Source organism: Phalacrocorax aristotelis, chromosome 4 (genome assembly GCF_949628215.1).
Source record: "Phalacrocorax aristotelis chromosome 4, bGulAri2.1, whole genome shotgun sequence".
In the NCBI taxonomy this organism is placed as follows: domain Eukaryota; kingdom Metazoa; phylum Chordata; class Aves; order Suliformes; family Phalacrocoracidae; genus Phalacrocorax; species Phalacrocorax aristotelis.
Genome location: NC_134279.1, coordinates 55235204 through 55262130, shown reverse-complemented (window position 1 = coordinate 55262130; position 26927 = coordinate 55235204). Strand labels below are relative to the sequence as shown.

At 38.3% G+C, this 26927-nt stretch overlaps 1 protein-coding gene across 1 annotated transcript in view; it reads right to left on the bottom strand.

Annotated features, from left to right (window-relative positions):
* Positions 1-26927, bottom strand: part of CORIN (corin, serine peptidase) — a 171032-nt gene that overhangs the window by 124825 nt on the left and 19280 nt on the right. The window contains exons 2-3 of the mRNA XM_075091557.1: positions 23532-23676; positions 13601-14056 (exon numbers count right to left, since the gene is read on the bottom strand). Of these exons, the coding sequence (XP_074947658.1) occupies positions 13601-14056; positions 23532-23676 (601 nt within the window). The remainder of the gene's footprint in view (positions 1-13600; positions 14057-23531; positions 23677-26927) is intronic.

Sequence of the window (26927 nt, the reverse complement as noted above, 5' to 3'; positions counted from 1 at the left end):
GCACGGAGGAGGTAGAGGAGATAGGAATGGAGTGAAGTTGAGACTGGGAAGAAGGGCAAGGGTAGGGGAAGTGTTTGTTTTGTTTCTCACCTGCTCTATTTTTAATTGGCAATACATGCAATTAGTTTTCCCCAAGTCGAGTCTGTTTTGCCCATGATGGTGATTGGTAAGTGATCTCCCTGTCTTTCACTCAGCCCATGAGCTTTTTCATCTTATTTTCTTCCTCTGTCCTGTTGAGGAAGGGGAGTGCAAGAGCAGCTGGGTGGGCATCTGGCAGCCAGCCAAGGTCAATCCACAACAATATATTCCAGTTAGCTTAAATATTTACTTTGAGAACAAAAGGGGTTGTGTTATGATAGAGCCTATGTTAAGTAAAATATGTAAAACTAGTTATTACCCAGAAACTATGTAAAGATAGTAGAAAGTGCTAGATACCTTCATTTTGAAGATTTTTGTCACTGGTAGGTAAGTAAATCCTCCATATCTGTGCTGAAGTGTACCAAAGCTTTAATGTGTATGATATAAGGGCACAGAAGAAGACAGAACAAGATGGGTCATCCTATTTGTATTTAGAAAGTCTGTACATCATTCAAGGGCTGAGACAGTTCAAGATGTCTTTTAAGCTACTACGTTTTTAAGTTCTTTTGCTCAAAATGAGATAATTCCTTTTTAAACTGCTGAAAAAAGCTTTATTTGCTTATTTTTGTGTAAGTTTGGGTTGTTAGATAATCGTGTTGGGCTGGACTTCATTAAAAATGCCACAACCAAGATTGATAACATACACTTTAAGTTCCTGATACCTCTGAAAATTAAAATTGAAGTCAAGAAAAATAAGCTTGTTCAGCACATCTTTTGTAGGCTTGCTTCTATAAGAACTAACCTATGGTTAATTCCAGTTTGGAATTCAAAGCATTTTGCTTTGAGTCATCTAAAGTGTTTTGAAAACCAAATTTGAGAGAAAAAAAAAATTCAACAACTTTTGTAACATCCACACTCATTTGATCTATAGGAACCTTTTGCCTTTCCAGAACTGCCAAAACCAAAATCTATTAATTCCCAGCTACTGTAGGAATAAGTTCATCAGTGACAGAATCACCACTTTCATGACACTTCTCATTTCCTTTGCAACTGACAAACTATTTAGTTGTACAATGGAAATAAAAAGCTCTTACCTGAAAGTATCCATGAAGCACCCAGGAAGTGAAGGAAAAGACAATGGGAATACTTAACTCTACACTCTGTTGTAAAAGTACAATATTACAAACAGCTGTCAACAGCAGGGTCCCCATTTCCAACAGTCTCTTGACAAGACCAAAATGTCATTGAGGAGCAGACTCAAGACTGCTACCAGAGTCAACAAATTTTTGGTAAACACTGTGTCTGTAGCCAATGCAAAAGAAAAAGTGTGTGCAAACAGCAATACCTCCAGTACCAAAATGCAGAAATGATTAGGAGATGGAAAACAATGTAAAAAGAAGCTTTCCTTCTATCTGTGAGAAATGAAATGTTTCCTTTGCTAGAATTGAGATCCTCTACAGTACACTGCAAAATGGAAACAAGGATTAAGAAGCACTTAAGTAAAAGCACTAATAGCTTTTATTTTAGGTGCTTATGGGCATAAGTGAAACCAGATTTCCCAAAATCTGCAGGATATCAGAAGTACTTTGCACATGAAATGTAATGTCGTGATCCCTAAAGAAAGGCTTAAAACAGGAGTGCCTTTATACATCTTCAATACAGCACAAAGACATAACCTCAAGAGGAGCCATATTAAGTCTGCTACATTCACATGCAGGTAGACATTTGACAAGTTTGTCAAATGTTTCAATAACAGCCACGGTAGCCTAAAGATATAAGCAAGGTACTATCAGAGTAAGTTTCTAACAGAAGGTCATGACTTTTCTTAGGTCAACTGACAGAGTGAGAAAAACATTTCACAAGACAACTGAACTGATGCAATGGCACAATACTGCTTCCTCTCAAGCATGTGTGTTTGCCATTGACTTTAAAACAACTTTGGTGCCAAACCAGCCAAGAGCCACGAGCCAGTGTTAGAGCTGAGTCAGCTCATCGAGGAGACAGCAAATACCAGCACATAAACAGAAGCATACAGCACTGTATGGCTCTGAGCAAAGGTAATGGGGACACCTTCTCAGCGCTGCTACCCTCTAAATGAGGCCCAGCTGACTCACAATAGCTTCTGTGGCGAAGAGGGAAACAACTTTTTGAACAGCAAATCCCATCTGCGGATCTGAAATGGAAGTCAGACTCCAAGACTAGCTGAAAACAATTGCTCTGCATTTAACTTCATTCAGCTAATGAATTATACAATTTGAAAGGAATGACTGGTTCTCAACTCCCCCTTGTGCTCTAAAGGTACCAAAGGGAGAGGTGATAAGGCTACTGACCACCTGCAGTAGAGAGAAAAACAATTCATTATCTCCCAGGTCACAGAAAGGGGATTAGTCATAGGGGAAATACAACTCATATTTTAGATCAGAGTTGAGTGTTATCATAAATTTTTTTAAGGCAATCTGTACCAGCTGCTGTACAGTGGAACACCACATCCAGTCTGCACCAGAAACTTCTTGCTCAGAGCTTAATGCAGTCATAAATTCCAAATCACTTATTCTCCTGACCAAAGAATATTGCAGAAGGCTGGACTCCTCATCAAGCCACCTCATTTTTTTTGAACCACACTTCTTTCACCAAGGTGCTTCCAGATGCTGCCCTTCTTGACTGAGGCACATATTTGCTTCTTTAATCCCTTGGGCAGGCACAGCTGAGAGCAGGTAAGCTCATTAGCCAAAGCTGAGGCTGAACACCTACCCCCCATGAGGTGTGAGCTGGCCTGTATTCCAGATCTGGTATTTCCTAATTACAGGATTCTTTAGTGAAATTGGAGACATATTTCTAAGAACCGACTGCTAAATAAACAAAAGGCACAAAATGAAATTAATTTTAGGATTAGGTCTATCGTTAGAGACTATTTTCCATGGCATATTAGGTTGGACAGGATTTTGCTATTGTTTTGAAACATGTGTGTGACTTCAGTACTCTTGATAGGGTTTGTTTAAAAAAAAAAGGGGGGGGGTGAAGGGGAGGTTAAAAAAAGGGGGGCGAGGGAAGGGGGGATTAAAGAAAGGGAGCTTCCACAGGACCCAGCCAGACATCCAGATGGTTTGGGTTTTTTTTTTTAAACAAATTTGTTTTCAATAAGTAAAAATTAATGCTAGCTTGATTGACAACATTTACTTATGCACCAACACTGTTATGTTCAAAATAAAATAAAAAACCACGGTGCTTTGTGAAAGACTTTATCCAGTTGAGACACTCAACAGGCTATGAATAAATCAGCATAGAAATAGGCTGTCCCAGTTGTCTCTGGCTAATGACCTTTCTAGAATAGCCAAATTACTCTTCTGATCTGTTCAGTAAGAAGTTAGGGTCCTTTTTTCCAAGTATATCTCACAATCATAACTTATGCCCACCTCACTTTCAGACAAAATTAACACAGCAAACCCCTCCCTGTGAAATCTGTCCAGAAACTAAGAGCAGAATACAGCACCACACTTGCTAAGCAGAACAGCAAGTATATGAAGCCTATGCTTTGCAAACTGCAGTTTCCTCCCTGGCAGTTTGCGGATGGAGCTTAAGATCCAGGTGTTAATTTTTAAAGCCCTGGCTAACTAAGGACTGATCAGTCTAACAAATTACTGTTTTCCCTATGGAAAATTCCCACAACTGTGTTTTTCAGAGGTATGTGTGCGCTTGTTTCATTACAACCTAGATAGTAATTGTTTGTCTGTTGAAGATCACTTTGTTAGCCAGAAATACTGCAGCCTCAATCTTCTGAATTTGATAGTACATTTGGCAAAGTATATGTTGCAGAACATGATATACAACTTCCTGGGCCCTTTCTTTATTCTGAGGGGATGCCACTGTCTCTGCTGTCTATATCACTGTTTTTTAATGTGAAAATGATTTTATTAAAACACAGGTGTTTAAGAGCTTAACATAACTGTGGTGAAGTTTTCTGTATCTGTATGTCAGTTCAGGTTGCATTTAAATCCTATGAACATGACACTTGCAAGTTGCTTGTGCGAACTGAGATTTTTAAATCCTCATACTTCAATTGCTTTTCTCAGAATGGAATGTCCATTTATTTCTTTCACATAATTCCACTAATAAATACAGATAGCTTCCTTTAGTGCTCTCTCTTATAGCTCATTGTTTAATTACCTGTTAATTAGAGAGAAACGACAGGTTTCCCCATGAAAATTAGGACAAAATTATCTCAAGTACCATTAAACAAGCTGTAATGTCAAATTTTTTTCAACCATGCAAAATACTCATGTTCTACTCCCTATGTGCAAATAATTTTTTTATACCTTATAATCATAGACATACTGTTTGAAAGAGTCCTCTGGAGGTCTCTACCCAACTTGCTTCTCTGAGCGAGATTGCCACCAGCACGTTGTCATCCATGACTTTGGCTGAGTCTTGGAAACACCCATGCTAGGGATCCCACAGCCTCTGTGGGCAACGGGTTCTACTGCTGCACTACCCATCCACTGAAAAAGCTTCTCCTAATTTCTAGTCTGAACTTCTGCTATTTTATTTCATTGGAGAGTATTATTAGGATTTTTTTAATTATCAGTCATAATAAAGGTGAGAAAGACAGATTTCCTGTATGGATTAGTAGCTAAATTAATCTTTAACTGTATTGGGCTATTTATCACTTTCTCAAATTCCCAACCCCATAACAATTTCAAATCATGGTACTCATTACATTTTTCTTGAATTTCACATGATTACAAAAGATGACAGTGACTTCAAATCACTTTCTGTTGTATCAATATGTTCACCTTCCAGTTTTTGGGCAAGAGTTAGATCTTACCATTTTATATTAATGATGCTTTGTACCCACACCTGGATACACTCTATCTATTATACTCCATAACATACCATGCAGAAGCATACAGCAGATCAAGTTTAATCAAACATAAAATCACATGCTCCTACCAGATGTAAGGTGCACCTTTGGAAGCAAAGTCATCAATCACAATATAGAAAAAAACATGAATTAACATCATCTTTTTGTTGAAATAACCACATTAAAAAAATTTAAATAGTTTCAGAGAAGCTGATGGTCTGAAAAGGAAGTCAGTGGCTGCAATTCTCAGCCAATTATCTTAAGATATGCATTGTTTCATTGTTCCCATTCTTGAAAGGTTCATGCCAGGCTAAGCAAATGACTCCTTGCTTAGCCTCTTGGTCAGTTCATGGTTCAATTTTGACAACAAACATATTTTTAAACTACAAGCAACAAAGTGTAAAAAAACCTAATGGATGCATAAAAAGGCATAAAGCTGAAAAGACTTCTGTTCTTCAAAGTTTTAAAGATATGTACATCCATAACTCCAGAAGCACACATATATCATTTAAAGACTAGAACAAAGCTAACTTTGTAGTTGTTTCCAAGGAGGGATCTCCCACTCTAAAATAAACCACGCTGCTGACAGGCCAAAGAGTAAAGATACATGGAATTGCAAAGGGGGGTGTGATGGTTATTCATAGTACTCATTACAGTATTAATCTCAAGAGATACTTGAGGTCTGTTAGGTATCTTATGCAGAACATTGTTTCCTAAGACTGCATTTGGACAGATTATAATCTACAAACAAAATAGTTTCAACAAGGAGCCATGAATTTAATAAAGGGAATTCAAATCACAAGCTTAGCTAGAGGTAAATGTATGAAAGTGTGTTAGCAATCTCATTACAATTCCCAACAAGTATTTGAAGTTTTTGGCAAACTTACAGTTACCTGACAGCAGCAATACACCAGGTGATAAAAGCTAGTAAGCTGCTTCTTCCTTATAACTTAAGTTGTAATGAAAAATATCTCCATATTCTATATAGACAGTAACGACTCTTAAGAATCTTTTGGATTCTAGCTGATTTATTCTATATATCAGAAACTTAATGGCTTCCTTTCCAAGCTGTGCCCATGCACCCATATGAAACAGCAATGGTGGAATAGGCAAACTGATGAAAACCAGGTTCTTGCTATCAAACTTAGTGAAAATTCACCATGTGTTTCAATTATAAGGCACTAATTTTGCCATGTCAACTTAACACGTCATGTTAATTTTAAATTTCTGCTAGACAAGAAAACCTGAATGTCTCTAGTGATTATTTTGACTAGTGAAAAAAAAAAAAAAAGTATTTTTTAATGAGGACCACATTGCCAAAATTTTAGGGCAGCTTTTTTCACTTTGTTTCTTTGATTTTGGGAGAAAACATAGGTATTGGTGAGATAAAGAAACAGAAGCTACTGCTGGAATAGAAAACACTCTCAAGCATGAACTCAAGCACCAACAAAATTAATAGTTACCATATTGGTCTACTTAAGCTTGCATTTGCATGAAAAAAACACAGCTGAGTGGTTAAACTCCTGGCTTGGGATTTAGGGGACCACTGTTCATGTTCTTCTATGTCAATCTGAAAACCAAAATCATTCTGCCTTCAGGAGAAAATCATGTTTTAACAATGTTTTGAACTTTTTTTGAGGACAATACCCCTGAAGATCTACCATGGGTCTATTGCTGCTATTACTCCTGGGTCCATTCCAACTTGTATGAGTAACTAAACATAAATTGAGCTAGAAGTCAAAACGACTTATTAGATCACTGCTTGAGATACTGGGGATTAGGGAGATGCAAGCCCATGGTCTGACTTGGGATGCAGTTACTGGATACCTTAGCTTCAGCAGAAAAAAATATCTTTAGTATGAGCAGCACGAGGCAGGGAGAGAAAGGCAGGGAATTTCTTGTTTCTGTGCCACATGACAAATCCCGTCCAGCTATCCCCACAGCAGTTCTCATATTGCTCTTTCTACCAAACAGAAAGCTGGGCCAGACTCTGCAGGTTCTAGTAGTGGCAGAACACCAAATACAAAGAAATGCTGGGTAGAGACAAAGAGATTTATTTCATGTAAAAATTAAACATAGTGAAATGACAATAGAGAGGATTAGGATAACCTCTAGACTGAGCAGGGGCCTGCAAATAAATTGCTCAAAGATGTTCATGAAATGTGAAAAGACCTCAGGGTCCTCTGCATAATAAGAATATTTGTTATTTAGGAAAAGAGTAAAAGATGCAAACATAAATGCTATGCTTTTTGAAATGCTTAACAAGTCCTCTGATACAGTGACTTGCCTTTGCAAAGGCACTTTTCCACTTCATTCTTTCAAGCAACCATTCAGGGCTCAGGGCTTTTTTCACCCTCCTGCACACTTGTGCAAGTGCAGGGAGGAGCATCCATGTTCATCTGGGATGCATGACTTTTCCTAGCACTCTGACGAGTACATTCAGTATAACCCATAGCTGGAAATAAACATGTCCCTTATTGCTATCCACCTTGCTCTTTACTCAGTTCTTCTCCTAGCAAAAGGTCTAGAGGCCCAGTGCTCTCCCTGGACTCCCCAACATAGACTGGAACGGTGCAGCCAGTCTGCTCCTCAGATGACAGCCTCTGCAGTCCACCTCCCCTACCACCAGTGTCACCTCGCACTAACACATGGGGAAACCTCCCTCTCCTCCTCTGCAGCTGCCACTTCCCATCCTCTCAACGCAGACAAGGCCTGTGCCTGTGTTGCCCACCCCGGCTGTCCCTGCCCTCCCCGAAGGCACCCTCAGCCCCGCTCTTGGCTCCTGCAGGGCTGGGGGCTGTGGCAGCAGTGCTCTCCCACGCTCAGAGCACAGCTCCGGGGGCGGTGGTGACCAAAAGGCTGGAAAATTGGGGCTGAAGCCAATGTTGCTCAGTGACAATCACAGGCCACAGGAACCGTTTTGGGCGTCATAGGGACTTGCCGGGGGTTCTGGGGCTGTGCTGAAAAACAGGTCTTGCTCTCTTAGCTCCTCACACCCTTGGAGCCTGCCCAGGGGGATGCCACAGAAAGGTGTGGCAGATGATCAAGCTTGGTCACATTACTTTTCGTGTCAGGATCTGAACGCTGTCACAGTTCTCCACTGTAACTTTTTTTGTGAAACGGCAGAGGTGTTAGTAGACTGTCTGCTAGGAAAGAAGCATGAGAGACTTGGCACAGAAGAAAAGGGATATCAAATATACATATGCATAAACATTAGTGAGTGGAAGAAACAAAATCAGATACTAATACCTCTTGTCCCAGTGCATATTCCATTAGTTTACAGGATGTTTTTCTAGGAAGAATGTCAACCCTTGCATTCTCTCCTTCTTCCTTTCTCCCCAAATCGGCAGTATTACAAAACAGGGAGTCTGCTTCACTTGAAATTAAAACATCCCGCTCAATCTCATACACTTGAGATCTCTCCTGGTCAGTCTCCCAGTTTACTGCCTATCTGCAGCCTGCTTTTGTTTCAAAGAGAAAAAAAGTACCAATAAAATTGTACTGATATTTATCTTGGAAAAACATCCTTTATTCTTTAAATAATTACTCTTTAGTATATTGGTCTTTTTCTGTTAAGCACTGATTGACAGATGAACAGAAATTTACTGCACATACTTCTACATTCCATGAATATACACTACTGAACCTATTCATTCACCTAAGGCTCCCTTCCTGATGTTTTTGCTATCAGAAAACTCTCCAATGAACCACCCTATTGGCTTAGGACCATGGCCCATGCCTTAAGAAAACATTTAAACATAAAGTCACACAAACTCAAAACCCTCAATAGGAAAAACTTATTCCTTCTCTTGCTTTCCAACAGAGAGGTAACACAGGATATGTTTAACTCAGAAGCTGGCCTTTGGTACAGCCCAGCATTATATGTTGAAGAAAAATTCTAAGAATTTTGGGCATACATAAGGAACAAACAACTAGCAGGATAACAACAACTTCTGGCAACCTAAAATCTTGAGCCTTCACAAGTCAGAGGATGCTACTGGACTATTGTGTTTAAAAGTCCCCAACACACCATGCCCTCATGAGTTCAAGAATTTTCATACGTTCTGTTTTTTTCATCATCCTGTGGCAATGAGTTCCACGAGGCCTCCTTTTTTGACCTTACTGTCTGATAACAAACAAAAAAAAAAACAAGGTGGGGGGCACCTCCTGATATACTGATAAACAGTGAGAAATTGTTCCCTGTTCTATTTCTCCAGGACACTCAAAATAGTATGGATATCTACCACAACCACTTACTCCTCAGTCAGTCATTTTCCAGGAGGAAAACAGTGTCTTCCTCCTATTTAGTGCCTCCTCACATCTAAGTCATTCCATCTCTCCACTGGTCTGGTTGCCTGCTATTTGCCTTTTCCAATTCTACTATTATCTTTCTGGACTTATAATAGTGATGTAATGAGATTTTCTGTTTTGTTCTTCGCAGGCTTCAATGATGATGCCTAACACCCTGTTTGCCTTCTTGACAGTCACGGAGCCAGAATGCTGTCTGCAGCAAAACATCATGTCTTTTATTTAGGTGGGAAAACTAGCTGAGAGTCCCGCATTGTATTACATAGAGTTAGGGTTGTTCCCCACTCTCCATCATTCTTTTACATCTATTAGCACAAAGTAATCTAAACATCCCATCAGTCACTCTTTCCACTACGAGACCTTTATGTGATTCCCAGCTATTCATTTTAGATGGATAATTCTGTATTAGCAGAAATGTTGTTACTTGACTATTCACTGCTTTCCCAGACCAGAAAACCCCGTAAGACTTAATCGGTAGCTTTCTTCACTGTGGAGCCTAACCATTCATTTGTATTTTTCCTTCTGTCTTTTAATGAACAGTTAGTCTGTGAGAAGAGTGTCTGTAAGACTTCTCATGTAAGACTCTTGTTAACAGCATTTTGAAAAGCCATGTTGTATTAACCAGCATTTTCACTGACTCCCTCAAATAACTTTCTAACAGACTTGAGGCATTGCTTCCCCTTGTAAAAATGAAAATAAACTTCTTCATCTCCTCCTTATTCTATCATGCATTTCCACTTACCCACTAATCTATTCTTCACTAGAATTTCTGCCAAAGAACTTCCTTCTGCTTCAAGGACTTTTTAAATAATTCATGTCATATGTGCCAAATTTCATTCCTCTCCATTTAGTAATTCAGCAATATCTTACTTGTGTTATTTTAAAGTCTTGAGTGAATACCATATGGTCACAATGTTTATCATTTCTCTTATTAATGTGTTCTAATGTCTTTTATTGAAGCTGTGGTTCACCAGTAAAGCAAATCAGTGCTAGGGATACTAACACCAGACCAAAAACATTACAGCCACATGAATGCCAGTTCAAATGTGTTCAGAGAATTTTGCCTGGTTGGTTTTGCACTGACAGTCTCTGTGTTGTATGATCTATCATTCGTCTTTTAGCACCCTGCATAAAACCAGCATAAAGTCCAAGTCACACATACTTACTACATCAACAGAAATGCATTCATCTCCTCACGTTTGAACCAGATGAAACGTGTGCCAATGGCACATTTGCTAGTGTGCACTGATGATGATGGAACATCAGCCTCACACTTCATTTGGAGATTAATTTCCTTATAGGATATGCCTAAAAAAAGCTCAAACCTCCATTTTACATGGGTTCAAAATAGTTTACATAAATTCATGGGAGAATACTCATCAGGATTCACTGTAGATCACTGGACTCAGCTGCCTTATGTTGTTGAAGTATCTCTGTATGCTAGTCCTAGTTTATTCCTCTTTAGGCATGTGCTAATTGTCCCAGTTGGATCCAGAGACTAAGCAAAAGAGACTTAATTTGATCTACTCTACCATTCCCATGTGCTCATTAAGTTTTACTTGTCCCCAAAAAAAAATCTTTTTACTCCAAAAGGCTATTCCAGTCTCACTATTCCAAAACTTCTTTATATCTTAACTCCCAGTTACTCCCCACCTCCCTCCACATCAGAATATGTAACAACTTCCTGTGGACATCAGACCATGTTCTCTCTAAGAAGCAAAGCTTAATGGGAAAGGAGAGATCAAAGAGGCCAAGGATGAGTGTGAAGAGTTAATTTGCAAAGGCCAGGTACAAGCGAGGTAGTCAGGAGCCCTGTGTATCCATGAAAACTGCTGGCTTTCTAGTCCTCCATGCCCTGGACAGCCATGGGAACACATAGTTATTCTGAGACCAAAATCTTCTGAATCCCCCAAATAAATTAACATTTTTGATGTACCTACACAGAGAATTAAGGCAATGCCCACATGAATACAAATAAGCAAAACACTTGAAAGTGGAATCAAAGACTGATAGGTTATTGATTGGTAACACACTAGCTCCTGATGTTTCTGATAGGGGGGAAAAAACCTAACTTGAAGCATCTCAGTTTGGGATGGGGTTTTTTTGTTGTTGCTTTTGTTTTATAAAGAAACCTCTGGTATTTCAAATTTGACTTTGAAAATCTTTTCCCCTTTTCTCTTTACACAGAAGAAAGAACCTCACAGTAGAATCCCAAGCAGTCATCCCTATTGAATATATGTGGTCATAGTGCTGTTGGAATGAACTGCACTTACCAGAATACAGCACGTACCGCATATTTCCTCATAGGGTACAAGTGCCTTTCTGTATAAAACCAAACCCCAAATATTTGAAAGTTTAGAAATCTAGACTTAAGATTGTTCTGAGCCACTATAGCACAGTCCCTGTGTCAATGTCCTAGGAGGGAAAGATGTCACCTCCCATACACACATAGGCATATTATATCCATCTCAAGAGAGCTCATTCCAACGTGATAAGGAAAGGGAAAAAAAGTTTTACACTGTTTCATCTGGAATTTCCTGGAATTCCAGGTATCTTAAATATGATGATTAGGCAGATGAATAGAAATACAAACACAGAATCTTACACAATATATCTATACTATATCTACCCAGTTACTAAGAATGCAATGCAAAGACGCCATCTTCTATAACAGGAACAGTTAGGCCCCACAACACACCAAAGAATACCTAGTAAGAAAAACAGGCAGTTTTGCTCAACATTAATCATCAGGCCACTAACTTTGAGGCGTCCTTTGCTACAGTAATTACTGAAAAATCCTGTGAGTTGGAAGTATTTGTAGTGTAGCACACTATGCTTCTGCACTCTTCTTTGGTGCAGTGATAATTAACCAAGTTACTAAAAAAGGGAAATACATGAATTGCTAATATGATATGAGTGTGCATTTATACACATTTGTTCTGAGTTTGGGGTGCAGGGGGAGAGAATAAGAGAAATCTGTTTAAGAAGAATCATTTAGCAAAAAGAACCTACAGAAAGCCTGCACCATTCAAATGGCCTGTGCAGTCACTACAGTCTAGGGGCAGAGAAAATACTGACAAATCATTGATTCACAGTAACTTGTTATTTTTGAAAGCTAATTCTTGAGTGAGAAAATAAGCTATCACTGAAATGCCCTCAAAAGGAATCTCTTAGGAGCACCAGGTTTTAAAAAAAGAAAGCCTTATTCAAAGGTTTTCCCTATTTTTATTTCACTCCAGAAAGAACAAGAAAAAGACATAACAGAGCTGTTTCCCAACTTTTATCTGCCTGTCTGATGCAGGGCAGAACAGGGCGGGGGAATGGACGGACAGACAACAAACTCCTGAAGGGAGAATGCTTAAAAAAAAAAAACAGCAGAGCAAAATATCTCAATTAACTCATATCAGGTCTTACAACTGAACTGAGCACAGAATCCAGCAGAGGAATGACACACAGACCTGCTCCTCAAAATAACACATAATTCAGTGGCCTTTCAGAAGTGATCACCACTGTCCGATACCATCTCTTCATTTTCATTTTACAGAAATTTCAAAAAGAGATTTAATAGAGTGTGCCACTTTTAGGTCACTGACTATCTTTCATCTATTTCAGATCTCTCTATGACCTAGAATAAGTTTTGCTTTGTGCTCTGGTGGGATCAAGAGCAAAGGAATGAAACGCCGTTCAAGAAGAACAAGTTCATTTTAATATGGTGCCCTAGTGTTTCAGCTGTTAGCAAAACAATACTGGGGAACCTTTCACTACCACTGACACGACAAATCAATAAAATTACCATGGCATTAATAAAATGCACCTATTTTCATAGTCAAACAAACAAACAAAAAAACCAACTGATCACAGTTAATTATTGTTATTCTATCTAGACATTTTGGTTGTAGTCCTTAGAAACATCACTGGAACTTTACTGCTACATAGAGAAGCACTTCATAGTAGAGAAGAACTTTTCCATTAACACAGAAAAAAGCTGTAACTGTAATTACATTCAGGAAGGTTCTTGCCACATACATAATTTTCAAAAAACATAGAAAATTAAATCTACAAACTGAATATCATCTGCAATAACTGATTTTCAGCCTTGGTAAGCATGCATGATTACCACCAATTGAAGAATATTTTTTAAGTACCTGAAAGAATTTACTGCATCTTCCTCAACGGGGTCAATCAAAAGTTCTGATAAGAAACAAGTTGCTTGCAACATAGAATGCGCATGACAAAATAAATTACCAAAACGGACACATTCCTCAGAACTCATGGGAACCCATGGGGAAGCAGGCCAACAGTATGCCCTGTACTTTTTGTGTCAGAATTATGGAGGCAAATAAAATGTAAACTTACTTTTTTTCTGATCATCCATTTTTTGTGACACAGAGGGACGGGTAGGACTTAATACTGGCAGAGTGGTCAGCGTCTCTGCGTTGTTAAAGGATGCATCTGTAGACCACAAAGTTGCCTCCTCTGCAGTGGCAAACAGCTGGGTGCTGTCTTCAGAGCCCTCTGCCAAAGCAGCATCATATGCAGGGTGAGGACTGAGCACTGTGGCTTGAGTTGTGAGAGCAAATGAATTTTCCTGGAAAGTCTCTCTAGATATATTTGAGTTCTTGTTCATTTGGTCAGTGTGGGATAAAGGTGTGGTGGTCCAGGAAGAGGGATGTGTGCTCAGATTCACTGTGGGATCAGTCTTGGAATTGTTTTCAACCATGTTTGGCAAAAGAACATCAGAAGTTTCAATGTCACCGTTAACTGTGAGGACTTCACTTCCATTTGAATAAAAGCATGTTTTTTCTAACACCCCTGGAAGACAGGGAAAAAAGCACCAAAATTACCATAACCTGGTAACAAGTGTTACCAATTTGTTCTGGAAGATTATTAATAAATATAATAGCACAAATTTAAAAAGTAATATTTATTTCAAAGTTAAAATTAAAGAGAACTAAAGTTAAGAATTTCATGTAGCAACAAAATAATAGTAGCACATCAAAACAAAAGCTATGACTACTGTAGGATAAATAGAAAAACCAATATACACTTCCATGAACTAAAAGGTTTTAACCTTACTTGTAGTAGGTCACTGTACAGGTCCATGAGTTCTTTGTCGCTCTTCTCTGATACTGTATTTACATATATAGTTGTGTCCAAAATGTTAAGAACTTGCTGCATTTTTTTTTGTTCGTTTATTATATCATAGACAAATACAGACTTTGCTTAGTTGTAGGTGTTGAACAGTTACAAGTAATCATAGTTCACAAATCAAAACAGTTGCATAACGCTAAGGAGATGCATCCCATAAACATCAGGGAATTCAAACTAAATATTAAGAGAAACTATTTTTAACCTGTGACTATTACTGAAATATTTAATTAATCCAATAATAAAGAAGGCATCTCAAACATATAGAGGAGATATAACTCAGTTATCTATAATAAAAACTACAAATACTAAATTTAATGCTAGAAGTACCACTCTGTATCACAGTATAAGAAATTCTTGTTAAATAGCAGAATCAACTTCTGCCACTAACTAGTCATGTAGAAGAGCTTAACAATCATAATGAACACAGTTCAGCTAGACTTGATTACAAAATCCCTCAAAACAAATTATCTCCCAACTGTTTTTCAATCCTTTGGCTAAAAATGATAATTTTAATAGCTTTTCTTGTGATCTACTCCTAACGGCGATATTTAAGCACGCCTCTTATATTGTTTCCAGACAATAGAGTAAAAATGAGGGAATAAAGAATATCTGTCCTTTCAATGATGGGACACAACTAAAACAGCCTTTCCTTAGCCAAAATCCAAAGAAAAGGCCTAAAACATGGCTTCCTCCAGCTGGGCTCCTTGTGGAAAGAAGTGAATTTTCTGCTTATCCTTTCAGCTCCTTTTCTTCTCTCTCAGCCTTACTGCTAGCTACACAGGCCCTCAAGCCAAAAATATGGTCACACCTGAAGTTCATTAGCAAGAATTCACCTCCTGTTGTTTTCTACAAACCCTCTGAACTCAAGGCAGATCACACAGATTTTTTTTTCCCACTCTGAGGTGTAGATTGTTCTTTCCTATGCTTTTGTATTGATCTGATCCTTCATTAGCTGCTTGATACAGATGACTCTTGCGTCCACACAACACCCACCACCATCTCTCCTGAACTATTCCTGAAATATAATGGGGTTCAGTCAAATTAGTTACCATTTGGGATTTACCATATCCTCGTTTATCCAGCCTGGGTCGTTTTGGTTCCAGTGTCACTAACTGAGTAAATGTTTGTGTCTAACTTTTACTGGAAGAACCCAGGGGAACTTTATATATATACACATGTTAAGGTTTCTGGTTTTCCACCAGCAAATATTCGTAATTCACTGGGATCTGGAGTAATTTACCGCATATATTTTACAGAAGCAACTAAAAATCTCCCACTTGCAAATTATTTCAGCAGCATATTTTTTTTTTTGCTGGAGTCCTCTGGTCAGGCCAAATGGGAAGAACAACTGTGCTCCGGTTTCACAAATAAGGACCAGTAGGAATATGATTTGCTGAAATCTAAGGAATTGTGACTGATCATGCTCAGAAATTGTGCTCACTCATATGTAGCTTTACTTGGATGCTTTGATTCTCTATGATTCAGAAGCCTACTTTGTTTTAAGTTTCAAAGTTCAGTAGTTTTATCTGTAGTTTTCAAAAAGTTAAAATGAGCTTTTTTTTTTACTCCTTTGGAAAAGTCCATAATTTTTTTCCATAACTCAATAATAGCTGAGGAGATTTTTTTTTCACATTCTCTCTCCTCCTCCCTAGGCTCATCTCTTCTCCTCCACTCAACACAAAAATAGGAAAAGCCTGGAAAATGTTGGTCCCAAAGAGCATGAATAATGATTTAAAATTAAAGTAAAAATGATTAGCCGTTTATATATCACTCAGCAGAATAGCAGGCAATACGTTACAAGACAGTTAAACTCTTGAAAGAAGTTTAAAAAAACCCTTTTGGTTTAATACAGTGGACCAATAAATGCTGTTAAGGAAAATATTGAAGTTACCCACTGGATCCTATTCTTTCCCCACTCAGCCTTATTTAATTCTTTTTCTGGAACATACAAATGGCTATGACCAGAAGGTCATTTACTTCTTTCACTGAGACCCCCAAATGCTTGTTTGCTTCTTCAACCCATCTTTCCAACAACAGCATTTTTTGTTCTATCTTCACAGTTTCCTAGTGATAACAACTTCCCTTCTCTTCTCGACAGGTGTACCACACAATGAACCTCTTCTACACAAAAGGCCTTCCCAGTTGAATCATCTCAGCTGACAATGAGTAGTATTAAAATTCTTTTTAATAGTGTTTTTTTCTCCACAAAATAGCATGAGCACATGCCCTAGAGAAAGGTAGGCATAGATATCTGGCATTCCCCACTGGCTAGCTTTAGATGACATCTCTGTTTCCACTTAGCATGTGAGGGTTTTGGATCACCTTCCTGAGTCACCTTGTTTTCCCCCCTGTCCCCTCATCTTCCCAGTGCACGATAGGGAATCCAAGCACTTAATTCCAAGCTATAAAGTTCATACTCTGAGTTAGGCTCCCATTTGCTTTGACTCTGATCCTTTCCCTCCCCAAAAATGCTACTGTATAAGTTCAATCTTAAAATAACTTACTGGAGATTTTTTATAGCATCAAAAGCCCTGAAGGAACTATTGATTTTTAAGATACCTAAGAAAACAGTGTGACGCTTTAAAATAATCAGTTCTTTTTTAATCTCTTCAGTAATGAGAATTGAATTACTCTCTATCAATGTCTGCTAACAGCCATACAACACATACAGAACACGCATTTAATTCATGTATACACGCACACTGTATCCAACTGTTCTTCAGATGTGAGTTTACAGAGCTGTAGACAGTAAATTGTAGAGCTGTAGACAGTAAATCCTAAGCCAGATATTTCATTAGTTGGGAAATAGCTGTAACCGTTTTGGATTTGTGTCTCCAGCTACAGCTGGACACATCCAGATGACAGAATGTATTGCATGCTGGCCTTCATTGTGTTTGGTACAAAAACGAACTGGCACAAGGTTCATTCAGTTCAAAGCGATGCTTTGCCAACAGTTTTACTGAACATCTTCCAGTTGCTATTCACTATTGGGGAATTGGTGTTTTATTTAAAGATCTCAAATGGACAGTTATGAGATCTAAGAAATAGTCACACTGTTCAAGATATTAAATTGAGATTTTGGCAGTGTATAGTGGGGGTGATTTCTAGTAGTTCATACCAGGAAATCTCAAAAAGACCAAGTTTGTTTAAAAAGCTAATGAAACAGAGCAAAGCCACCTACCAAAGTATGTGTAATGGATGAGGCAGTTACACAGTTACTAAAACACTGGCTCACCACTACAACAAGCCAGCATGTACCCACTGTGGTTTCTGCTGCAGGGTCTGTCCCTGTGACTCTGCACTCTGAAGAAATGGGCCCATCACTGATAATATGGAGTCCCCACAGCATACCAAACCACTGCACATCAGTCAAGCTGCAGTAATACATTTTATCCTGCTCCTCCTGTCAAGCAAAGACACTACCTTAAACTGCTTACCAGCTGCCCAAGGGGACAAAAAGGAGGTCAGCTGTAATTATTTTTTTCTTCCTGGTAACTGAACAGGTGACATGCAAATAATGGATCAGTTCCCAGACAAAACAGAACTCAAAAGATGACTTTGTGGAAGGCATCTTTTAAAGAAGATGCAGAACAAAGCCAGACTCCTAAGGTCCTGTGCAGAAACGAAAGATTTTCCAATTCATCAACTTCTGGCTTCCACGCAACAAAGTCTCAGCAAAAATACCACAATCTTACTAAAGGGCTGGAGGGGAAGACAGTAGCTACCTTTCATATTAACAGTGGCTGTTGCCTGAAAGTTCCCAGTTACAGCCATAACACTGTGGTCTAATAAAAAAACATTATCTGGTGTCTTTCTTTTTTCCTGTCTCTTGAGCACAATGTGTCATGTAAGTAGAAATTTTTATTTATAAAGCTTTCTTAACCTAAGCAATGAAATGTAACATACACATAATGGCTCTATTGCAATTCAGAAACCAATCCTGAACTCTGTGCCTGTATTAAACACTCACTTTGCACTGGCTAATGAATAAAGCTCCATGGGCTCCTTGGGAATCAGTTATGCCACACCAGAATCCATGCTTCAGTCACTGTGACCTTCTGTCCATCTGTGCTGGGTGGACTGCCAGACTTTCATTATTATTCTCTAGATCACAAGAATAATTCCCCACTGACCTCAGTGATGTCTCACGGCAGACTTTCTGACCTGGAGCTGTATTCACAGCATATTTTTTTTTCCAACATTCCAGGTGTATCAGTAAAGAAGGCTTGCTAGACTAAATCAGTTCTTAAAGATGGGTGAAATACAGGCTGCTCTGGAATACACTCCTTTCAACATTTCCCATAATAGAGCTGTGTTGGCAAGATCAAGTTAAAAAAACAGCAGATCATTTAGCTGGTGATGACCATCTTTCATCAGAAAAACTCCCAGGACTAAAGGGTTTATTTATATGTTATTGTTAAACTCCTAAATTTAGACACCTGTCTTGCAGCAAATATTGTCATTGATTGACAACGGAATTGTTTATATATCATGTTGCTTTCACAATTATAACTTTTGGATCTCCATGCTGCTAGTCACTTTAGATTTGAGGACTTGTCGTATGCCTCGAGGCTCGACATCCCCTGGAGAACTACCAGCATCTCCAAATGATTCAGGGATAAAGATCCTTTCACACTGCAACTTTACCTTCCTCTGTGTGGCAAAAAGTTCCTTATTTATAATTATTTATTATATTCCAAGGTCCAGCTTGTTTCCCAAATTGAAAAGTTCCTTATTTATAATTATTTTTATATATATATGAATTATATATATGGAATATATGGAATGTAATAGATATTCCAGAGTCCAGCTGGTTTCCCAGATTGATACAGAAGTCTTGACATATGCATGCTACCCTATGAATATGGAAGATCCAACAGCCACAAAGATAAGCCCAGCAGTTTTACTATAAAGTACTTTTTCTGATGTTTACTCTGTGAAGGAGACACAGCACCTTCTGTGTTCTCAGGAAGGGAAGGCAAAGGAGAATACAGGTCTCCCAGATAAGGTAATAGTAGTGATCATTGTTCAATGAGTGACACACAAGAGCACTGACAGCATCTCTCAGGTGGATAGAATCTTGCTACAGATCTCCCAAACAACAGGATGGTTTAGAACTGCCCAGGCTGCTTCACACTTATACAAGAATAATAAAAATGCAGGTATCGGAGGTTTTTAAGGAGAGTAAGACAAAAATGCTAAATACAACCCATCACACATAACACTTGTAATAATTCTCACAGAGAACCAAAATTAGTCTCAAAATACATGTCAGAGCCAAAATATAAACAGTGCATGCTGATAATGTAGGGACAGTGAGAGAACCAAAACCTCAGTTATTTGCATACCCATAGTCAACAGTGCATCCTAGAGACTTTAATTATAATCCTCATTCCCACCAGTGCTGACGGACTAACAGGTTTTTAAAGTATCATTTTGCAAAATGCATGAACGCCTAACATTGTGCATAGATAAGAGGGTATGCTGCTTGCCTGAAAGGCAGGCTCATTTGATGTGGTCATACAGTGTCATCATATGCCCAAAAATAACAACTGGACTGTAAAAGTCTGGCATATGTGAAATCACCCTTTATGTGTGTTACAAGACTTCTTCTGAATTCTACAGAATACAACAGACGAAGCATTAGCTGCAGATGGCTGTTAACATGAAGTGGTAGAAGACAATGAGTTGAGGATTATGATGTGAAGGAATGGGACATCTACCATGGAATGCAATTACCACTGTAAAATAAATATAATTTATTTTCCTTTATGGAACTGTAAGTATAAAGCATTTTGTTTTCCCAGATAAATAATTGCAATGGTGAGCAATTACAGTACAATCAAAAAAACCTTTCAATTTGGTATAATGCTCATCGGTCATGAAGGCCATTTTAAAAACAATGTTTCAAGTGGTTTAGAAGATTTCCCCTCTGCAAGGAAAAGAATGAAAATGCCAGAGGTTTTTCATTCTTACAAACGCGTTAATTTTCACCTTTGTAATGTTTGCATACTATTCATTACTTAAGGATTTTTTTTTTCAGCATAAGCAAAATGGGACACAGATTACAGATTCTAACACAAGTTGAAGGTGATCTTCCATCTCTCCATTTTAAAGAAAGATTTAGCTATTCAAAATATGGATTCAGTTGTTGTTTCTTTTTCTGGAAAGTCATGAAAATTTACTATACTATACTAACTATAATCCCCAGAAAAAAAATATGGACCAGTCTTATTAGAAGGCTCTTGATGTCTGTAGGGGTCAGATGGAAATGTAAGATATCAGTCATTTTAGTCATGAATAATCTAGCCTTTTCTCCTCCCTTCAAATTTATATTGCTGAGTTGGGTCTTCATGGTCAAGATCTTGCATGTTAGGTCTTCAGCAGACCAAAGCAAGCACCATTCCAAAGCTCTCCTGTCCTCTGATGTAACACAAATCAACAAATTATTGTGCTCATGGTCTAAAGGCTAGACTTCCTTCATAGCAACTGAAACAACATTCATTCATTACAAAGTTTTCTTCTACAGGTTGACAAGCATGCTGTACTCCTGATGAGAGACAGAAGAGTATGCAGAGCTAGAGTGTAAGTACTGAAGAGAAATCAAAGCTAAACAACTCAGCTTGGTATTTTCTTCTATGGACCATAAAAGTCTCTTGTAACTTTGTCAAAATAATGTGTACCTCTATTGATAACTTGTTTTGTCCTTTCTCTGTACACAGTTCTAACAAAATAACTTTTTCAAGGGCTTTGCATCTTAAATACTTCGATGGTAAATGATTTTTGAAAGGTTCGTTAATGACATTCTGAAAACATGCCTCCATGACACACCTTGACTAGGACATTCTCTATAACTACAATATAACTGTACTGCTCCTCCTGTCTCCTTCCACCCAAATCAACTTTTCAATTTCTTCAACATCAGAGCTTGCAGTGATGTGGAGGCAACAAAGCAGAGGTAAGCAAAGTCAATAAGAAAGTTCTAAGGTGCCTGCACACTTTTTCATGTGCATATGCATCATTTAATTTAAAAGTATTACAGAAGGAAAAGAATAATTACCTACAAATTTAACACAGGAAACAAAATACTTTCTTGCAAAATATAAACTGCATAATTTTCCGATGAATTCATTATCAAGGTCAAATCAAGAAAGTTCATAAGGTTCTAAACGATATACTGGAGCTCTCTGTTTATGTTTTAAGCACCAGTGAAAGATACAACCACAGAATTTAACTCCTCCATTTTGTGAAAAAATAAGAACAGAACTTCCTATGTATTGAATAATTTGTGTTAGCCAGTCAGGACTGTCAACTTATTTCCTATATTGTAAGTCATCATACCAGTATTAGACTGTAACAGAATTCAGTTATTATTGACCTGAAATTAATATAACTACTATTGTGGATATAGTATATCCTCAATAGACAGAACAGACTATATTACACACACTTTAAAGATGCCCACAGAATGTCTTCATTTAATTCCAGTCATCAGATATATTTCTTTCTAGGCTATCAATGCACATAAATGAAAGCTGCTAACTGAGAGAGAAGAATACTAAATTATAATCATGCTAATACAAAAGGTGCTGAAGGGAGCTTTGCCAGTTTTAGACTTCGGTAACAAGGCCAAGCCTTATTCTTCACCCTACAGTAATTACATTGACTTAAGAGGATGACAGTCCTGATTTTTGCTACGTAAGCAGGATCGGAACAGGTCTTATTTCCCCAGAAGATTTCATACATTTTAATGAGTGTTATATCAATACATGCCTCAGAGGAGGAGATTGAGTAGAGCTGACGTAAAGGCACCTGCTTTTTTATCTGCTTTCTCACCAAAGAATGAAAATCTAGGGCAGAGGATATGAAGGATACAAATGGAATGCTAAACATAAGGAAAGTAAATTGAATGGCATCATATTCCCTAATTGCCAGACAGACTTGATCTTAGTCCACTTCAGACTGCTTAGTTTAAAGATACATCCCAAGACTTACTTGTCAATCATAACATTCACTAGCTTTGGGGTTTTTTTACCTCCCTCACTTAAGCTAAATGAAAAGAACAGGTCTATAATGTCTTGTTACAAATCCTTTATCGACTGAATTGAGAAAACAGATTTAAGTTGTCTTGATTTTGACAGTGCTGAATGTGCTATTGAGATGTGTTTAGTTTCTTCCTGTGCTTGCCAACTGTTTAACCAAAGAGTTGACGTGTATTGACGTTGGGAGTTTAAAATAGGAAAATAGATTTATATCTGTATACCTCATGCATTACCACTTGTTAGATACGCTTCTGAAGTACTTAGGGAAGCTCCACTAGAAAATATTCTCATTAACAAAACAAAGAAGTAAAAATCCCAGAAACCCTCAGCACTGAAAGCAGATAATTTTTTTTACTTTTCTTTTCCCTCAAGAAGTGATGGTTTAACCTGGCATTACTGTCTTTCTCATGTTGTAGTTGAAGCAATTTAATGATATGTCAGCTTCTCTAAAGGTAGCAAAGGGAAGGCTTTTTAAAATTATTTTTTAATAAATTTATTTAATGTAATTAATTAATTAATTCTGTAACAGACACAGAGTTCGTTAACAGAATACGCCCTTATGAAATCTAATATACCTGGAATAAGATTCCACAAAACATACCTGAGGTTCTGCATTGATACATATTTTATATTTAGAAGAAATTAACATACTTTTCCTTAGTTAAACAGTAATATTTTGTAGGCTGTTCAAAAGATTTCTGGCTACTTATAAATTCTCACCTGAAAATAATATCAGATTTGCACACCAATGGGTGACATAAAGGGAGAAATATTCCATTCCACTGACAGCGATCTAAAGTTCTAACGTAAATATCGTTTGTACTTGTAAAACAACTGCTGGAAACCATCTACATACTACATGCTCAAGTTAGTGTGCTCCTCAAAAATCTACTCTGAGACATTCAGAAGAGGTTTCATCTTCAGTACCTTAGGTACTAGGTATCTAAGTACTTGGGTACTAGGTATATTAGTTTGTTAGGTAGATGTGCTAAGATATAACTTTAATGTCCACAATTACATTACCACTTGAATATGCAGTCTCAGTGTTAGTCTCCTTAATTAAAAATGTTTCAATTTACTCCATTAGCACTCACCTACAAAGGTAAGCAGGATCACCAACAAAAGGATAAGGGCACAGATGCATGGAATCAGTATTAGGAACAAAAGTCGAAGGAACTTGGCAGAAGCCAGTTTCTGAGAGCAACCATCCCCCATATTATCCTCATCCGTTCCTAAGACCTGAAAAACAAAAAAGCACAGTTTTATCATTCTGGTGTCAATTAGTTACCCTTATGTTTCCAACGGCAGTACTCCCCATTACACAGAACAGCTATATGATTAAAATATATGCTATAAATGGCTTTTAGATTCTTAATGGAAAGTTGTATGTAAGCTTTCTTTTTGGTGGAGAGACTAGTGTAATCCATATAATACAGTTTTGTTCACCCAACATCCACAGACTTACAGATTCATTGGAATGTTTAAAAATTTCTGATGAGCTAGAAGTTGGATAGGCATTTCACTTGAAAAAAATGTAAAATACATATTAAATTAACCCCTCTTATTCACAGTCTTCCTGATAGTCTCAAACTATTTGCAGCAAACACCCAAGATCGCATACAACCTAGCCAGCACAGGGTTAAATTCACTGGAATCAATGGTGTGGAAAAGGAATGCACTACCCCGAAAGTTTCACTCTGGGTGCTAGGAGAACAAAGACTAGCCAAGGCAGAGATATTAGTTGGTGCAGCGCTCACTAACATTCTAGGATTTTATATACTGCGTAGGCAGATGTGGAAACTCCTAGATAGAACTGTGTGGAGTTTCGCAAGAAATGAGAAGGAATCGGGCATAGTGAAATTGAGTCTGTTAGAAACACCTGTACCCTTACCCGCCTCTCGTACCACCAATGTCTGGCAATACCCGTTACCAGCAGCAGCAACTATGGGGACTGACAGGGTGGTAACAGAATTAGAGGAAAGAGACATCATCATCAAAAGGACTCATTCACCTTATAATTCACCAGTGTGGCCAGTAGAGAAACCAACTGTGCAATGGTATTTCACATTGGGTCACCAACAGTTATATGATAATATTGCACCTTTAACTGCCGCAGTTCCAAACATTGCCGAGATTGTGACGCTGATACAGGGAGCTGCCCAGCCTTCGAGATGGCTGCCCCAAAACGAAAGCCTCTTGTGTATCTGCTAATACCATCACCCCAAAGGTTCACACTAAGCCGAGAGAATATTCTATGGGATTTTGCACTGTTAAACAATATAATAACAACCCTGTCAGTTGTATACTCAACCGAGCATGCTTCCTTTCCTTTTATATTTAGAGGAATCACTCCTTGTTATGGCACAACCTGTCCGGGAAAGACTCCCCCATGACTGGTTTCTTTCTAATTGAAATTAGTACATTGCTTCTGGTCCAGACATACGATCTTTGGGATCGTGCACTTCTAAATTATAGTGAAAGTGTTCGATCACTAGAAAATCAGGCAGGCCTCAGTCTTGCTATTCTGGTCATGCATGAGAATGAGGCATACCTGAAAGATGAATGGAGATGGGAGACATTGCAAACCCATGGAATCAAAATATCCCACAACAAACATGGTATTCACCAAATTTTGTATTACTGAGCGTACTCTACCCATTAGAACATCGAGCATAGCCCAACGAAGAGAAGACAAATGGGATACCCTTGATGTTGCTGCGTGTTTTGTGCAGGAGCAACAAGGATTTATTTGTGAGAGCAACACCATCAAAGCCCAAGTCATCTGTCTTGACACTGAACAAAACATTTTCTATTTTGAAATACAACCAAATGAAACCCCTGAAACTGTACTTGTATATATTGGGAAACGATGCACTTGTATGAGAACCCTTTGTGATTCTATACTTGTAGGCAGCACCACTGTAGATACTTACAATCACTCTAATATTTGTGTTTGTAACCTTACTAACATAATGGGATGTGACTTTAATTATTCAGCTCCTGTCACATCCTACCAATTGCTACAATCTAACTACATGTCATATCAAGGCTAGTTACCTACCCCCATTGGAATGATCTCACATTGGTGAAAAAACTGTTGCAACATGATGATCTGACCCAGTTGCTAGAAAGAGCTCAGAACAATGGAAAAGGAACTCTAATTACTCTCCATCATGATGCAGAGGAGATACACCACATCTTAGAGAGAGTGAAGAAGGATGGAGAACACCACTGGTGGGACTCTTTATTTGGGTGGTCACCGACCGCAATGGGAATTTTTAAAAGATGCTGCATCCTGTCATAGTTTTACTAATACTTATCATATTGTGTTGTATTTTAACAGTTACCTTGTATGTTAAACTTTGGATCATGATGAAACATTTGTGTCACCAAATGTCCCCGCAAGATATATATGTCCTCGATAATCCTCACCACAAGAACGCATGTGACACACCCAGTGCATCCCAAATCCCATGAAGCTTGACCGTGAAGCTTGAGTGACTATAGTCACAGGGTGGATTATGTGGAATAATGGCTGGAGGTGACTTAGAAATTAAACTTATGTTTTTAGAAAAGGTACAGCATTGAAGAAGCTGTCAGGGTGAAGTGCAGCTGGCATGTGAGGAATCCATTCCGTTAAGTTCCCTAGTAACCACAGATGTCAGCAATGCCAGGAGAACTTGGCGTACTGACTCTAAGAGGAGTTGTCCAGAGGGTGGAGCAGTGTGGAGGCATCACAGCCAGGCTCTGTGATAAATGGGAACTCGAGGTACCATGGAGCTGGTACGCTGCGTATTTGCCACCCTGGGCTGACAGTCTGTCATACTTTTGACAAAATGCTGTCTGTTTGGTGAACTTTGCTCATAATAATATCATCATAATACCAAAACACACCTCCATCCCAAAAGTTACCCGCCTCTAAGATGTGACCACCCCTCACTGAGCACGCGCTTTGAATTTCTTCTAGTCTATGCTTTTAAAAGTAAAGCGAGGAAATTTTACGCTAATCGTAATAAAGGTATGTATGACTAGAGTCACTCAAGTTCCACCTGAAAGATAAAAAATAGTAAAAAATGTCTGAATAGAAAGAGGGTGTTGGGGAAGATACCATCACGTACCACACTGACTTCTGGGACCAGTCGATGGGCTGAACCTCTTCCCCCCCCCCCCACTGGGATGCCTTTGGGTAAGATCAAAACATCTGGTTATACCAACTGTTTCCCGGGGAAAACTTAGAAACCTCTCTATAGCTCCACTTTAAATCTCCAATGCTTCATATTTGCTTAATGCATTTGCAGCCTAGCAGTGTTACTCATCTTCTCAGTATTTGTGTGTGTCTTGTAACCAGCAATCTTATCACCAGTAATCCAAAGAACCTCTGTATCTGTTGCTTTAATAAATCGTACTATTCATTAATCTAGCCGCGATTGTTCTCATTGAATGCTACAGGCTAGGGCACCTGGCAAATTTGTTACTAACAACAAATACTC